The sequence below is a fragment of the Carcharodon carcharias genome, chromosome 14, assembly GCF_017639515.1.
Source record: "Carcharodon carcharias isolate sCarCar2 chromosome 14, sCarCar2.pri, whole genome shotgun sequence".
Classification (NCBI taxonomy): domain Eukaryota; kingdom Metazoa; phylum Chordata; class Chondrichthyes; order Lamniformes; family Lamnidae; genus Carcharodon; species Carcharodon carcharias.
In genome coordinates, this window is record NC_054480.1 from 28,025,364 (window position 1) to 28,043,833 (window position 18,470).

Genomic DNA, 18,470 nt, shown 5'->3' on the forward strand with positions numbered 1-18,470 from the left:
TCAAGATGTTGCCTAATGGGAGGGGGCTCTCCCACATCCACATTATGCAGAGCTAAAATGGTGCAGCCTGGCTTGTCTGCACAGATGCTTTTAAATGCCTTGTCCGGTCTCCTCGCTGTTCTGCATGTAGTTGGGTGAATATGATGTCGAATTTCACTAGAATTTCTGTGCTTGCTAACTGGGCAGTAGGGGGTTCAACGTGGGCCTCACCAATGTCTCCTTCCAATTCATCCTCACTGTTCCTCTCGTTCTCTAGGTCTGTCGTTATTGGACACAACATTACCTGGCTGTCTCCTTATCGGCTGTGATATTGTTTTATCATGTTCACATGACACAGCCTTTATTTTTCCTGCTGTCTGGGGTGTCAATTACATAGTTTACCTTGCTGAGCTTCTTTGCTACTCTGTACAGGCCACTGAACCAGGCTTTTAAGGGTTCACCTGGTATTGGTCTATTCCCTCACCACTATTTTGGCAGATGTGGTTCTCAAGGGAACAACCTCTGGGAAATGGGTAACCATGTCCATGATGGTAAGGATATACTGGTGGCCCCTTTTGTTTTGGGCAGGGGCCCCACATTAGCACCCTGTTGAATGGTTCTGCAAAAGCTGGCACAGGAACCATAGGTGCAGATTTTATTGCAGGCTGGGATTTTCCCACAACCTGGCAGGTGTGGCAGGTTCTGCAAAATCTTATTACATCCTTGTGAAGGTGTGGCCAGTAAAAATGCTGGCTGATGAGGGCTTGGGTTTTTCACATACCAACATGCCCAGCCGTTGGAATTTCAGGTGCTAGGCTTAATATTTCTCCACATTACCTTAGCGGCACCGGTGAATCACTGTCTACTCTTCGTTTGCAGGTGTGTGAGGAGGTTGCCACTTCCTCATCAGCACATCAGTTTTGATGTAGTACCATTTAGGGATTGCCTCTGCCTCAGCTTCAGTTTAGGCAGCCTGAGCTGACTTTTTAACAACAGGTTGTCTAGCTGAGCCGCAACCTACTTTTTACCTCCTTAGGGTCCTCTCGACACACAAAAAAGTTGTCAGGTAACCAGGCAGTAGCTTCATCTGTCTGCTGCGCCACTTAAGCCTCCTCTGACTGAATGTGTCTGGCCATAGACTGAGCTACCACAGAGTCAGGGAAAATTCTGTTTCTCCTGCAGCTGTTCTGTCTCCCTGACCTCAGTCAGCTTCTCTGAGACTACAGGAGATGCTACCAATAGGTCAATGCCGAGGAGTAGATCAACCCTGTCCACAAGCAAAACTCCCACAGTCACCGGTGCTGACAGAAGGTTGCACTCCAGGTGCACCCAGTATAAGAGGATGAGCATGTATCCTCCTTCAATAAGCTATACCAACGCCTTGGCATTTACTGCACTCTCTGGTGGAATGATCATGCTTTTTCCCAGCAGAGTTTGGCTGGCCCCTGTATCCCTCAGTATTACCAAATGCTTACTCACCTCGCTCTGGGGAAATGTGGCCACTCTTCCTTCTGATACAAAATCCTTGTGACTCTCAGGGAGTTTTTAAAAGCCCACCCACACTCACAGCTGTCCCTCCACTCCCAGGGGTTCTCAGGTTCCTATCACTCTCCCACTTTCTACCCTTCTCAGTTGGTTGAGGGTGACTTAGCAAGGCTAACTTTGGGATGTGGGTTTGTGGACAAGTTCATAATCATCAGCCAGGGTTACTGACTGCCTGGCCCGTTACCCTCTGTTCCTCAATGTGAGTTGTTATCGGGAAGGGTATGGAGGTTTTGAACTCCTCAAGGAGAATTATTTCACTAAGGTTTTTGTTGGTGGCCTGAACTCTAAGCACCCATACCCACCTGTCAAAAGTGAGCTGCTTAAGCCATTCAAATTCCAGGTACGTATGACCAGTCCATTTCTTGAGGATACAGTATTTCTGACAAAACCCTGCTGGCACCAACTAGTGTGCCCTTAAAATAGCCCTTTTTTGCTGCCTCATAGCTTGTTGCACTTTCCTCAGAGAAGAGGGAGTAAATCTCATGAGCTTTTCCTATCAGCTTACTCTGCAACAGCAAGGACCAGTGTTGGGCTCGCCATTTTAACTGCTGTACTAGCCTTTCAAAAAAGATAAAGGCATCCACTGCTTCTTCATCAAACTAAGGGATTAAATGGACAAATTTGAATATCTCTGAGATAGGGGTAGTTCCCTAATCAGGGATATCTTCAATGGGCATGGTGTGATCCTTCCTTCTCAGCGCGAGCTGTTTGAATTTAAACTCTCCTGGAATTCTCCCTCCTCCTTCCGTTCCTGCCTCTTTCTCTCTCTTTCCTCAAATTCCAATTCCAATTTCTGCTGCTCCAATTTTAATTTCTCTGCCACTAATTTATTTGTTTCATGTGTCCTCAATTTCAAATTCTGGATGTTTTGCCATCCATTTCAAAATTTCCATTTTTCTGGTGTTCGGGCAGAACTCCACCTCTAAGTGCCTAGCTACACCTTTTAATTCTTCCAATGACAGTGCCCTTAACTTCTCGCCAGTTATCCCATCCTGTTCTATGAAAACATTGGCATTGAATGTAGACATTTTAGCACTTTAGTATTACAGACCCATGAAAATATTTTGCAGTTTTAAAATTACTTTTGAAAGAACTTACTTTCCTCACTCCAATTCTTTTGTCGGTCCATGAGAACAATTCCGGATATGAGCTCCCAATTTTGCTATGACCAGGTGATAAGGGGTGAACAGGCTCCCCTCTCTTCAACCTCCTTGATTGGTCACAACAATGGTTTTAAGTTTCTTTTTCACAAGGATCTGCCTTTTCCACATCAGAATGTATTTAACTAATTAAGCTGCAAGCAACAAGGAGCTAATCAATGTTTCCTTGAGTCAAAGAAAGAGCAAATTTATAACCACTAAAACCAAGAAAAATAATAAAAATGCAATGTCAAGCATTTGGCCCTCATGTAATCATTTGGGTCCACCCATACACACACACACACACACACACAGGTATGATAAAGGGAAGTTAGAGTCCAATAAAAAGAGGTAAACGAATATATGGTTAAGAGTCCTTTGATTGTACTTGAGGTCGATTTTAAACAGTGGTCATTTTAGGTTAGCTGATTTCTTGGATGCGCTCAGATATAGATAATGTTGCAATTATTACGAAAACTCAGCTTCTGGCAGAAGGAGTTGACTTCTGGAACTGGGTTTTCCAAAAGAAAGGGAGAGAGAGAGCAGCCCTCAATCTGTTCCCTCTGCTGAAGAGTTTCTAGACACTGCCTGTGTCACTTGCAACCTATCTCAAGTAGCTGGCAGCCTTGCCTTGAAATACTTCACCCATTGTGTATTTCCAAGAGGTTTTGGGTGTGCCTATCTGTGGCAGCCATTGTTTCTATATCCAGTACTGCACATTTTCAAAAATAAAGGGGCATAGCCTCATAACAGCTAGCTCGCATTAGAGCCAGATCAATTTCCCAAGCCTACTTGCAGCTGGTTGGATTAATGGAGAGGAGGCTGGAGACCCAATTTGCTGTTGACTTTGAACAGATATTCCAGGTGCATTACCCATTTCAGACCATTTCTGGCACCAGATGAATTTCAGCCCATGAAAGCATGGAAATAGTCTTAACAGTGTCAGTTTTGTTTTATTGCTCCCATTGTAAAGCTGTAATTTGTTTTTACCTTCTGATATTTTTATACAACTTCATGACTCATGTCAAAAAACAATAAATTGGCAAAGTTTAAACAGAAACAATTTCATGCATTGAACATCAATAACAAAGTCTGTGAATCACCACGGAGGAGTCAGCTTCTTCAGGAGAGGAGTGAATTAACAGGAGAAAGTCTGGCCTATTGGGAGCTATGAAACATTTGATGAGAACTTAATACTATAAAAAATGCACCAAGATACTATTAATGCCTTGGAGTCAAGTGCAATGTGGAACACACTGTTCTTCTTGCAAGTGCCAAGAGAATGGTGTGCAAATCTTTTAAAAGTTCTCAGAGCCAGAGCTCTCAAAATAGTGTGGACAGGAATTTAATCCAAATATGGCAACCAGTCCACAAAAAAAAGAAATTGCCCCAAGGAAATGTATTTCAAGAAGTTTTGTAAATGTCAATTGAGAATTCACTATTTTGCTAGAATTGTCTCTCGGAAGCATCAGTATCACCCTGTAGTACATGATGCCAGCATCAAGTAAACTCATTTAAAACTTCTTGTAAGGTATGTGTTGAACTGTGTCAGCAAATGATCTTACCACCCTACTCTATAAATAGAATTTTACAGTTAACTAATCTGCTGACATATTTTGCAGATATTTTGTTAAGCGTATCATGTCTGGCAGTATCTTGTAGATCTCCTGAAAAAGAAATGCTGCTGCGTAAAGCAGCATGTGAATCTTGGTTGTTTTTGTCCTCGATGTAAAAGAACTAGCTATGGATCAGTGATGTAGCTACAATACTACTGCTGGCAGAATTTGCAGAAATTATCCCAGACAATGTCATGAGTCCAATTTCTTGCAAGTTTTATAGCATAAATTTAATTCAATGTTTGAGAATTGGATAGTAAAAAATCATTTTGAAAGATTGGATGCAAATATATGAATGTTTAGATGGTTGGCGAGGTGACAGTGGGGGTAGGGGCGCAGGTTTGGGTGCACAGAGAAATGGATGAACAGGTAAATAAGTAATCATTTTGCGCACCTACCAAATTTGAATTTCACTCTCAAGAAGCTTTAGAAGGAATTGAGCATTTAACCTGGGCCAAGGCTCCAGTGCAGTACTGAGGGAATGTTGCCTTTCAGATGTGTTCAAACCAAGGCCTGATCTGCCTGTTCATATGGACTCAAAAATGTCTGTGGCACTGTTTGAAGTAGGAGGTACTCCTTGTGTCCTGGACATCACTCTTCTGTCAGCCAGCAATACCAAAAGCAGTAGCTGGTTATCAATTGCTTTACTTGTTTGGAGACCTTGCAGTGCACAATTAATTGTCAATAAATTGGTGAAGAGTGTTTTGAGACATCCCAAGGGGATAATGAGGTGCAATATTAATGAATCCTTTGTATTAATTTGCTTGGTTGGCCGATTTGTCATATGCCACAATAATTGGTATCCTATCTGAAACCATTCATACTCTGTATAGCACAATCTCTGCAAAAATGTGATGTAGAAAAAGGTAAGCATTTTGATTTTATTTGGGCTGGTGTGGAAACAATTTCAAAAAGATAAGAATAATTGTTAAAGAGATTGTGTTGCACATACAACTTACGTTTTACTTGGTGTTTAAAATTTGGCTTTGAAAGTTTTAACTGAACTTTCCAAGAGCCCACACAGACATGATGGGCCAAATGGCCTCCTTCTGTGCTGCATCATTCTATGATCCTATGAAAGAAAACTAAAAGAAAAAATTCTGAATGAACATTATCCCTAAGTTACCATCCTCACGTGGAAAAACTGCTACAGTCACCATCAACTCCATGTTTTTATCCTTTTAAACTGGTATACAATAAACCAGTTTTGCAGATCAGCATGCTGGTATGGAACAAGTTCATCAATAGAAATAAAAAATTGAGCTAAGTAAATGATTTAAAATATAGTTTTGATGAAAAAAGACAAGTTTTCCTGCAAAAAAAAAACTCCTATATAGAAGTGAAAATGAAGTTTGTGTAGCTTCTTTGTAATTATCCAGCAGTTACTGAATTTTATTAGAAGATAATGGTAACATAAAAAGGTATTGACACTTTCATCTGCCTTTTGATTAAGTTACAACATTTACAAAAATAAGTTCCACTTTTCCAAAATACAATACCTATAAAATAATTCATTAACAAATAAAACCAATGGACAGGAATACAGATGGAAATAAATTCTGAATTTGTAAAACTTACAAATGGTGCTTAATGGAAAGGAAGAATTTAAAACACTCTACAGAGGGAAAAAAAAATCACACAAAATATGAAGTAAATATTGAATTGTCCAAAGAGTTAGAAAAGATGTGAAACAGCAAAGGAAATAAGAAAAGCTTTGGTTCATCAATGATCTTGTCCAAAACCTACAATTCACTGGATTGATCCATCTTATGTTTGTATTGCTCATGGGTTACTAATAAAATATTTCCCTATGGCCTTGTTTCTTTATTATTTAATGATCTCTTCATTTTTCATCTCAGACTGCAGCCAGAATTTGTTTTCCTACATTCTCCACATTTCTCAAAATACTTAAGTCAGTGCTCCATAAATAGAAAACGTATTATATTTTTCAAAATCAACAGCTGCTCTACAGTTTCACCCCTGTATCTTGGCATTCTAAATTTAAACATGGACTTTAAAATTTACTTCATTAGCTTTCTTAAAAGAATAGTTGCATTTTCAACCTTGCCTACCCAACGGAAACTGAGTATTTAAAATCAGCCGTGAGGTTTAACTGCTGAGATCGCATTCTCTTCACAAAATTTTCCGTTTCAACTCGCTCTTCTGAGCAAATGTGGGGAACATCTGCTGGAAACTGGCAGGATTTTTCTTTAAATATGCACACATGGGTTCTAATGTGGTCATCAGGTCCCAACTGCTATTTTAGCTAGAAGCCTGCTCAGGGAAACTGTTGAGAAATTGTTCGCAGGCCAACCTAGCGAGGAGTTGGGGCCTGCAAAGGTTTCCTTGTAGAAGTCATCCTCCACATCCCGGGTGGTGGATAGATTTCTGCTCCATGCAACTCTCCCATCCCATTCCTCAATCCCCAGCCTCAAGGCTCTTTAGTGAACCTCCTCCCATCCACTTAATTGCACTATAGAATGTTCCATTGGTCCCCATCAAAAGGTTTCCTGCAGCCCAGTATTCCAGACACTGGCCAGCTGCCACTTTTTATTGGAAAATTTTCTGGGCATTGTGCTGCCAAGGTCAAGATACTTTGGCACCTCTACAGCCCCTGTCCGCAACACTATTGTCAAAGTACTGTCTATGCACATATTAGACCACATTAAAACTTTTACATAATGATAAAGCTTTCCGAATATCACAACAAAGAACGTGTTCAGGTACACACAAAATACTCAGTGATATGCAAAAGAATTTGTAACTTCCTTGCTTAAAACTTGATTCATTGCTGATCACACCTACCTTTGTCACTTGGCAATATTTTGCGTCACTAAAATAATGTATGATATTTCAATTTCTGATGTTAATCGTTTAATTTAGCTTAGACCCTGCAAAATTGATATCAACCTGATTTCTTCAAAGGTTTTCCTCAAATTTTCTAGAATTTAACTTAGAATTACTCCAAATCAGAATGTAGAGATGATGAATTTTAATTACACAGTGGGATCCTAAGGTATGAACACATAACGCGCTTGAAATCCCTCTTTCCATTATTTTCGAGAAGGCACTATTCACTTTAGAAGTGGCAACACAGATTTCTTTTATATTCATTCACGGGATGTGGGCTTCGCTGGCTGGGCCAGCATTTATTGCCCATCCCTAGGTGCCCTTGAGAAGGTGGTGGTGAACTTCCTTCTTGAACCACTGCAGTCCATGTGGTGTGGGTATATCCAAAATGCTGTTAGGAAGGGAGTTCCAGGATTTTGACCCAGCGGCAGTGAAGGAATGGCGATATATTTCCAAGTCAGTGACTTGAAGGGGACTACGCAGAGAGAGGAATTTCAGGTAAGTCCATTAAAAGGTAATATTCTGATATTGTTCTACCAGTAGGGAGCCTTGCCATATCAAGAAATTATTGTGGTGCATAATTAAAATAATGAGCAGCACACATATAATTCTGCAATGTGTGGCCAAACAGGCAAGTCTCTCCACTGGCCATGCAAACTCTGAAAATTATCCCTTTAGGGCGTTTGCACATGAGCATCTCAGTAATATTTCCGTGCCCTGGCTTTTGAGACAGGTAGAGATATTCTAACCTACTGATTCTAAAATGCAGTGCAACAATCGTCCAACAGTCCAACAGCAGCTTTGGTGTCCAGTGGAGCAAAATCTCTTTATACTTTGTATCCTTTTAAATATATAACAAAGGAATGGGCACAGGAGATGCATCTGGCACATTTATTTCACTATGAAGGTAAAAGGATACAATGAACACATACCATAGAGCTGTAGGGGGAGAAAAAGCCATTATGGAGCATATCATATCTGTATTAAGGTGTTTTAATGCACTCATGCACACAGATTTATGTCAGCTGTTGATACAATTGTAAATATTCTCAAATACTTAATCACTCATGTTCAGTTTAAAATATTGGGTAAGTCACTAAAACAATCCTATCAAAAATATATTTAGCAATGGTAAACAAACGAACTACATCTGATTAAATGCCAAGTGTGCAAATCTTCTGCTTCTCTCAGCTGCCCATTGCATCATCTAAGCATGCACATGGCATTTGACATCATATGCAACAACATGTAATTCAATTAGCAGAACTCAAAATGCTTCAGTACTAACCTTGAGTTCTGTATAAATGATGTCCTTTGTCATGCTAGGTAGGTAAAGCGGTTCATTTGTATAATCAGCATGTCTAATATTCCTTTGCTGGCTTTACTATCAACAAACAAGTTAATTTTACTGTAACAATTCTTTTAAGGATTCAGGACAAGCTATGAGAATAGATACCAGGTCGCTCATGGTGCCTTGGAATACTGAAGAAATTATTTCGAATGAAAAATTCTGTCCTTTGTGAACCATTGCTAAGTATTTTACTGAACCACTATTTTGAGCATCTTCCTATAGACATCACCTGTAACAGCTAGTTGTGTGCTAACAAACTTCTATCCATTATCTTTTGATTAAGACATCTGTGAAACCTCATTTGCCTAAAATTATTCATTTTCAAATAATTAAGGTTTTTTTTTATTTTACAAAAACACGAACTGCTGTCAAACCAAGTGTCAGTTAAAAACTAATACCGGGTTACCATTTGAATAATACAAACTTCAGAGGAGAAATAGATCCAATCTTTATATTACCAGATAAGCATACTTCAGTATAAATTAATGCATATTCAAATTGGGAACCAACATGTGCCGTTCATTTCCATAGGATAACTTGTATGATAGTTGCTGACCGTCTTTAGCAGATCAAAAGGAAAGGAGGAAATTAAATTGACATCCATCGCATAAGCAAGTATTATTAAACATTAGTTGTAAGATTTCTCTTCTCTCTCCATTGAAGGTACTCCCTTGTGGGATTCTAGTTGCTGGAAAAAGCTCATATACTTTGGAATGATGGTTAGAGTTTCTGGTTTTTCATCTTCCCCTCAAAACATGCGTTTTCTGTAGCTGCAAATGTTTTATTTTCTTGGTGGTGGTTGGAACTGAAATGTTTTTTTGCACAGCAGGAGTATATTTTTACATTAATATTGATATTCTTTCCCGGTTCTTCGGTGTGAATTAACAAGGCAGAGAAAGTCTGTGTTGATGAAAGCAACAGTGTGATTCCATTCTTTTATTCATGGTGCTTTGAGGAGTTTCGCTTCCACGTTATTACTCCTGAAGGAAAGAAAAAAGGGTTTTTATTTAAAGAAAGCTTACTCTATACCATGCTACTCTCCAACCCCAACCCCCTCAGCCCCTTTGAGGTGATAACATGGGCTAGTGTACAGTTCCAGGGACATTGAATTTTACCATCCAAAGTGACTGGACAATGATTAAAATTGGATGATCTTTCCTCTCCTCAGCCAGAGTACTTGACAGTCAGGCTAACTATCTCTTCCTAAGCTAAACTCAGTCAACTCAGCACAAATTAGGGATTGTGCATGGATGGAACTACCCTGGTCATTAGTATTCAGTACCATAACTTGCAGTTTATTTATGCACTAACAGTATTGGGAGAGTCAACACAACACTTCTAAAGTCAGTCCTTGAAAGAGACCATCTCCAAACTAAAAGGTGCCAAATAGAACCAAAGAAAAGTTATGGCACAGAAAGAGGCCAGTCAGCTCATCCTGTTTGCACCAGCTGAGAAAAAAAACTAGCCGCCCATTCTAATCCCACCTTCCAGCACCTGGTCCATAGCCTTGCGGATTACAGCACTTTAAACTGCAGATCCAGATACCTTTCAAATGAGTTGAGGATTTCTGCCTCCACCAGCAAAGCAGGCAGTGAATTCTAGACAACCACAACCCTCATGTCCCCTCTAATCCTTCTACCAATCCCCATTTAAGTCTGTGGCCCCTAGTAATTGATCTTTCCACTAGGGGAAACAGGTCCTCCTGTCTACCCTATCTAGCCCCCCTCAATCTTGTACACCTCAATTAAGTCACCCCTCAATGTCCTCAGTTCTAAGGAGGCCTACCCTACCCAATCTTTCCTCATAGCTGCAATTTTCAAACCCTGGCAACATTCTTGTAAATCTCCTCTGTACTATCTCCAGAGCAATTATGTCCTTCCTGTAATGTGGTGACCATAACTGTACACAAGATTCCAGCTGTGCCCTAACCAACGTTTACAGCATTACATCCCTGCTTTTGTATTCTATACTTCATCCAATAAAGGTAAGCATTCAATATGCTTTCTTTACTGTCCTGCCACCTTCAGGGACCTGTGGACGTGCACTCCAAGGTCTCTCACTTCCTCTAGCCCTCTCAATATCCTCCTGTTTATTATGTATTCCCTAGCATTGTTTGCTCTCCCAAAATGCATTACCTCAGACTTCTCCAGATTGAATTCCATTTGTCAGTTTTCTACCCATCCAACAAAACCATTTATATCATTCTGAGTCAACAGCTATCCTCTGCACAATCAACTACATGGCCTATTTTTGTGTCATCTGCAAATTTCCCAATCATGCCACCCACATTCAAGTCCAAATCATTAAGAAATACATGACAAACAGCGAGCGACCCAACACAGCTCTATGGAAGCTACTGTAAACTGCTTTCCATTCGCAAAAACATCCATCGACCATTACCTCTGAAGCAGGGTCATACGGACTTGAAACATTAACTTGGTTTCTCTGTCCACAGATGCTGTCAGACCTGCTGAGTTTTTCCAGTATTTTTTGTTTATCACCACCGACTATTACCCTTTGTTTCCTGTCGCTGAGACAATTTTGGATCCAACTCACCACCTTCCCCTGTATCCCATGGGCTTTTACTTTCCTGACCAGTCTGCCATGTGGGACCTTGTCAAGTGCCTTACTGAAATCCATGTAGCCAACATCCACTGCACTAGCCTCATCAATCGTCCTTGTTACATACTCAAAAAATTCGATTAAATTATTAAGACATGACCTTCCCCTAACAAAACCATGCTGACGATCCCTGATTAATCCGTTCCTTTCTAGGTGACAGTTTATCCTGTCTCTCAGAATTGATTCTAATAATTTGCCCACCGCTGAAGTCAGACTGATCAGCCTATAATTATTTGGCCTATCCTTCACACCCTTTGTGAATAATGTTACTATGTTCGCAGCCTCCAATCCTCTGGTACCTAGCCTATATCTAGGGAGGATTGGAAAATGATCCTGAGCATCCACCATTTCTTCTCTAGCTTTCTTTAATAGCCTGGGATACAATTCATTGGCCAGGGTGATTTATCCGCCTTCAACGATGTCAGGCCCTCGAGTACTTCACTTTCATTCTGCTTCTTGTATCTAATATTTCACAATCCTCCTCTTTAACCAGAGTGTCTGCATCATCCCTCTCCTTTGTAAAGAGGGAGACAAAGTACTCATTAAGAACCCTGCCCACATCTCCTGCATTTACACATAAGTTACTTTGTACATCTCTCATAGGCTAACCCCTTTCCTTAATTATCCTCTTGCTCTTAACGTATTGATAAAACATCTTTGGTTTTTCCTTGATTTTACCTGCCAATGTTTTTTAATATCCATCTTTTATGTGGACATGTGTAAGTGGCTAAATGAACAGAAGGATACAATGGAAAACTGATGCTAATATACTTAGTTACAGCTTTTGCCTCCAATTTAAAAAAAGTTTATGGCCGGGATTTAATGAGGGCGACGGAGGTCTTGCCCACCAATGGGAATCCTGCATCGCTTTTCTTTAGAAGGCCTGACGCTATTACATTCCAACCAGGTGCCTACCTGGGCAGCATCAGGCCTCCCATTCAATTAAGCCCTTGGCAGGGTGAGAATCCCAAGAATTGTTGGCTACTCAGGGGCCAGCAGCACTCCAATATTAGGAGTGGTGGCCACTGACACTACTGCAAAGGAGCCTGCAGAAGGGTTTGGCCATGAATCCCTAGATAGAGGTGTGTGTTGGCAGGGTGAGGCTCATCAGTGAGGAAAAGGGATAGGGAGGGCCAGAAGCAAGGGTAGGGAAGAGCTTCCTGTGGGACTGTCATTTCCCAATGCTGGGCCCTTGAGCGGGCACAGAACAAGGGATCCCCCTGGTAGGACGCTGGCAAACATGCCAAGGTTTGCTGGGCAGACTCCCCAAATGACAAATCCCCTGTCCTGGTGAGATGAGGCTCTTATGTGACCCTTAACTGGCCACTTATGAGCCCCAGCCTCAGGTGGGACGGCTTCCCACAAATAAAGGGAGGTGGGATCTCCACGCCACACCCTCCTGCCCAATCACATGCCTCCTCCCTGAACTCATCCAGGGAGGGGATCTAAATTCCATCCAATGGATGTTTCATGTGATGTGAACAGCTATTCAATCTTTTGCAGATAATTAGAGTAATTTTGAAATACTCTCCACAACCTCAGTTCCACGGCTAGAGTTGATGCAGCGAAGTTGGAAGGGGATCAATTAACCCTTTAATAAGTATATCAAAATATTGCTCATCTGATGGATGAATATTGATAAATGTGGCTTCTGATTCACTGTTGGATTTGAAAAGCAGTTCTATGACCCACAATGAAATTCAGGAGTTAAATCTGGCCACATATACCACAGATGGCAAAGTAAAATTGAATGCAATGAAAAAATACCAAACAAAAAAAATTGTTAGCAGCCCCATTTCAGTCAGTAAAATGCTGAGTTTAAGAGTCTTGCAAATTTTACTCTAGGAATGAATTTCTAATAATGAATTCACCAATTAAGTAGCACAGGACATTCTTTTGCACACTTAACAAATGCTTCAGATTAAACAAATTCTAATAGTGAGGAATAGACCACAGGGAAGACGTTATTTGTTTACTGGTCTCACTTTACTTGATTTTCTTCTCGGAACCACTTCAAGTTTTACGATTGTAGTCTTTCTTTAGTTCAATAACTTGTTTACATCTAGGTTATTTATGCTTTTTAGGATTTTAAAAACACAAGTTACATCCCCCCCTCTCAAGTGTCTTTTTTCCCCCACAATGAAAAAGTTCCAGAATGTTCATCTCATTTCTTCATGTACAGCCCTTAGTGCCTCACCCATTTTTGTTGTTCTTTGCTGAAGTCACTCAAAAGCATCCTTTTGAAAAGGGGATGAATAAAATTGTACACAGTATTTTTTTTTTAAAGGTTTCACCAGTGACTTATTTATACAGTATTAGAATACATACTTTGGTTTATAAATAGGTCATATATTCCTCCAAAATTTCCTGCTTATTTACATAGAGTGCAAAGTTCCAGTTATAAAAATTAAATACATTTCATAATGTTAAGTAATCAATTTTTCTATATGCCTTAGCTAATGATAAACATGCTTAACTTTAACTGAGCCATGGGCAACAGGTATCCACACACCCATATCAATTGTGTGGGAACACATAAAATGGTACATAAAACCCAAGGCATTGAATTTAAGTAATTTTTGGAAGCGATGGGCTGAATTAAACGAGGTGCCAGATTTCCCACCACAAAAACATTGAATGAGAGCACCACCCCCCACCCCTCCCCCTCCTCTCTCCCCCTCTCCTCCCCCTCCTCTCTCCCCCTCCCCCCAAGGGGAAAACTGGCTACCCTGCAGCCAGGCTGGAGGCGGGACTGCCATTCCTGCTGGAGAGAAGAAGTCCTGCCTCAGAGAGTTGCTGGCCAATCAGAGTTCACAGTTCTGCAGCGCTTCTTGACAGAGGAATGTGGCATTGGATCAGCTTTTGGGTAAGTGTTTGGGGGCCTTGCTGGGTGTCAAGCTGGCAGGCCCTGTTGGGATGGGGGGGCTGGGGACTCAGAGGCCACTGGGGGAGAAATCTTGGTTGGGGGGGTGGATTGGGGGAGGGGGGGGGGGGAGTGGGTGTGGTGGTGGAGAGACGCGACCTCTGATGGACCCAGAAGGCCCATTAAGGAGGTACCCTCTCCCTGCCCAACACCAGCCTGTGCAAGGAAACCTGCCGCATTGACCACTTGGTGTCCCATCGCCAGTTATATCCTTGCAGTGGCAGGATGAGGCCCTTAAGTGGGCAATTAAGGGCCTCAAGTGGCCCACTGGTGGGCAGGCCACCTAACGCAACCACTGCCGCTCTGGTATAACTGTGGAAGGTATAGCAGTTGACAAGTAGATGACAGGCAGAACGTCTACTGGATTTAATGAGCAGCCCCCCCCCCACCCCCCGGTTTCAAACCCGTCGGCGGGGGAGCATTAAATGCAGTCCTTTTGTTAATTCAAGGCATGCAACTAACTGTGAACTGACAGTTTAGGTGACTTTTGCTCAGATCATGACCAGGAAACTTTAAGCTTTCCGGTTACCTTAACTCCACCTGAGGCAGACAAGGTGGAGAGAAGTTTAACCAGTTTTCTATAAGGAAACAACTAATGAAAGTAGTTAAGAGCAATGCCAATTGTGTTAACTGAAAGAGGCGGCTGGGCAGGGATGTGGTAACTGGAACTCAATCTGGATAAGTGTGAAGTAATACATTTGGGAAGGATCACCAAGGCAAGGGAATACACAATAAATGGTAGGAATCTGAGAAGTGTGGAGGAACAGGGGGATCTTGAAGTGCATGTCCGCAAATTCCTGAAGGTGGCAGGACAGATAAACAAGGTGGTTAAGAAATCATATGGGATATTAAAAACAGGGAAGTTATGCTAGAACTGTATAAAACACTAAGGCCACAGCTAGGGTACAGCTCTGCTCATTGCATTACAGGAAGGATACTGGAAAGGGTACGAGGACATTGTCAGAAATAGAGAATTTTAATTATGAGGAAAGATTGGGTAGGTTGGGGTTGTTTTCTTCAGAACAGAGAAGACAGAGGAGAGATTTAATTGTGATGTTTAAAATTATGTGTGGCCTAGATATAACCTAGAACAGGAATGACCTATTTCCATTAGCAAAGAGTTCAATGACCAGCAGGGAGAAGGATTAAAAGGGAGTTGAGGAGTCATTCTTTCAACCAGAAGGTAGTGGGGATCTGGAACTCACTATCTGAAAGGGTGGTCAAGGCAAAAATTGTGTTACATTACATTTAAAACATACTTGGCCATGCATTTTAAGTGTTGTAACCTACAGGACTACGGACCAAGAGCTGGAAAATGGGTTAGGGTACACGGATAGCCGAGAATAACATGATGGGCTGAATATGGCCACCTTTTGTGTTGTGTTTTTATAATGATATAAGGGCACCAATCACTCATAAGGGATTGGGTAAACACATTGTGGGTTCGTTTATTGAGATTAGGCACATGAGAACATTTATACAAAGGTAAAAAGCTTGAAGACATCTGCAGTAGAGCTGTGTGTGTGCTGTGTTCTGCTCACAGGCCAAAGAAAAATGGAGACTGGATTACATGACACACTTCCCTTCTAGTGATGGCATGCTGCTATCCCTTAAAAGCATAGTATAACATTCTGTGTCATAAATGTTTTACGTTTCTAAGACCAAGTGATTTGCAAGAGATAAATGGAGAAGTGATTAAACAAAATGCTGATCCCATTGATAATAACAATGATCAATCATATACAGTGCTGTACCTTTGATTCCTTTGCATTTTGCTCTGTTTCAGGCTCTGATTCTTTATAAACCACTGCTTTTGTCACAAGCATGTCGGGATGCTGTTGTTTTACTTCCTTAATTGCAAGAGCCAGAGCCTAGAATACATAGTACAATCATGTGAGGCACCTAGATTTGGTTTATAGATTGTATTGAAAATGTACATTGCTAGCTAATGAAAAAGGAATTATAGTAACACAGTGATGTTGTAATGATTTCCTAGTGCCATCAGCTATAAAAGGTACATGGTCAGATAGATGATATCTCATAATCTTACTTTAAAATTCTTCTTAAGAATACACATTACCCTTGATATTAACCCAAACTGGAAATCTGTGTAAGCAGGGATTAAGGTGACTGCCAAACCCTACCTTCAAAAACCCAACAGAGTTGCTACTCAGTGCACTCAGATCACATCTGCATGTCAATAGCTGGCTGACTGAGACGTGTAGGAATGGAATTTCAAACGGAAGGGGGCAGTCAGGCAGCATCAAAGGAACAATTGTCAGCAAAAGGGTAAACCACAGGGATGAGGTTTTGGGATGCCAACCATGAGGGCTGCATGAACCCCTTCCCAGCATATAGCTGGGAGCTAGAGACTATTGCTTTAGTCCCTGACAGCAGCCTCCTGCTACTGCATAATCTACTTCCACCCACGAGTCAGCTGCTGCTGCTGCCTGCTGGCTTCGTCCAGGAGGGTGAGAGGGTTTATGCATTTGAAGCCTGGGCCTCATGCTGCCAAGGTTAAGATCCTTTCCCCCCAATCTAGCGCAACTCATATGACTGCCAGCTGGAGTTAAAATAGTCTTTAGAGCTGGAAAATTAATATTAATCATGAAACCCGACAACTTCACTTGTTTCATGTGTGACTCAAATTTTTCATATTTACACCATTTACCCAGAATACTGGAGTAAAATTTGCACTGGTCACTAGGAGATTAATTTTATGATTTACTGTTCCCAGTGAATGCAAGCTTATATTGGGAAGTCAATTGTTTAAATCACAGTCTGCACAAGTGTTTAATTGTCAAAGAAGAACAGAAGAACACAAAAATAGAAACAGGAATAGATCATTGGGCTCCTTGAGCCTGCTTTGCCATTCAATATGAACATGGCTGATTTTCTAGATCAACTCCACTTGCCTGCCCACTCCCCATATCCCTCAATTCTCAGAGATCAAAAATCTATTGATCTTAGTCTTGAATATACTCAATGATGGAACATCCTCAGCTCTGAGGTACAGAATTCCAAAGCTTCACAATCTTCTGAATGAAGAAATTTCTCCTCATCTCAGTCCTAAATGATCAGCCCTTTATATATTGCTACTATATATAGTAATATAATAAATAAATTCATAAATTTATATAATAATCCCATTCATAATGATATCTTCTCACTGGCCTTTCAGAGAAATCATATATATGTTCCTTATTTTGCCATTAACCGTAGTAGCTTTATACATTTGATCCCCCCATTGATGGTTATAGAAAATATTTTTTTTAAATTCACAGGATGTGGGCTTCGCTGCCTTCTTGAACCACTGAAGTTCATGTGGTGTAGGTACACCCACAGTGCTGTTAGGAAGGATTTTGGCCCAGCAGCAGTGAAGGAACGATGATATATTTCCAAGTCAGAATGCTGAGTGACTTGGAGGGCAACTTTCAGGTGGTGGTGTTCCCATCTATCTGTTGCCCTTGTTCTTCTAGGTGGTAGTGATGGTGGGTTTGGAAGGTGCTGTCTAAGGAACCTTGGTGAGTTCCAGCAGTGCATCTTGTAGATGGTACACACTGCTGCTACTGTGCGTCGGTGGTGGAGGGAGTGAATGTTTGTGGATGTGGTGCCAATCAAGCGGGCTGCTTTGTCCTGGACGGTGTCGAGCTTCTTGAGTGTTGTGGGAGCTGCACTCATCCAGGCAAGTGGAGCGTATTCCATCACACTCCTGACTTGTGCCTTGTAGATGGTGGGCAGGCTTTGGGGAGTCAAGAGGTGAGTTACTCGTCTCAGGATTCCTAGCCTCTGACCTGCTCTTGTAGCCATGTTAATTATATGGCTCGTCCCATTCAGTTTCTGGTCAATACAGTAAACATGTAATCAGGAGCTCCTTGCTTTTATTCAGGATCACATTTTTTTGCAAAAATGAATTAACAGAATGACTGAACACGTTCAGTGATGCAAAAGGTTTAGTACCTGGTCTTGGTCAACATCGGCATCTCCTGTGATGATGATTCTTTTCTCAATCCTCGTTTCTGAAAATCCTCCTTTCACTGACTGAATACATAATAAGTCCCAATTGTTATTATCAATTGTAAACTCAGAAGAAAAATCTGCTCTGCCAGCCTAAACCTTAGCTCTGTGTACTATCCTTCAGGGATACTGCACGCACCCTGTATTGGGCAAATAAGATCTAACTGCATGGGTTTCTCAGCAACAGTGTGCTGACTCTCAAAAATGGCAGTTGGTTTCCATACATGTTGGACACCCAGCTGATTGAAATAAAAGGACCAGAGAAATTATATCAAACAATTATTTGACATTGAACTCCATGTCAAAAAAGAACAAGAAAAAATATACCTCATTCCAGCCACACATCATTCCAACTGTTATGACAATTTTTCTCCTTGTTCTTGACTAAAATTCAATTATTGTATTAGCCTTAGTATAACAAAATCTAC

The 18,470-nt window shown here is 41.1% G+C and overlaps 1 protein-coding gene across 12 annotated transcripts in view; it reads right to left on the bottom strand.

Moving 5' to 3' along the window:
• Window positions 1-8,006: 8,006 nt before the first annotated feature.
• LOC121286861 (band 4.1-like protein 1) overlaps window positions 8,007-18,470 on the bottom strand; it is a 278,934-nt gene continuing 268,470 nt past the window's right edge. For all 12 annotated transcript variants that reach the window (XM_041204025.1, XM_041204027.1, XM_041204020.1 and 9 more), the window contains 3 exons: window positions 17,986-18,066; window positions 15,780-15,896; window positions 8,007-9,460 (listed from right to left, as the gene is read on the bottom strand). In XM_041204025.1, coding sequence (XP_041059959.1) covers window positions 9,455-9,460; window positions 15,780-15,896; window positions 17,986-18,066 — 204 coding nt within the window. In that variant the 3' untranslated portion in view covers window positions 8,007-9,454. The remainder of the gene's footprint in view (window positions 9,461-15,779; window positions 15,897-17,985; window positions 18,067-18,470) is intronic.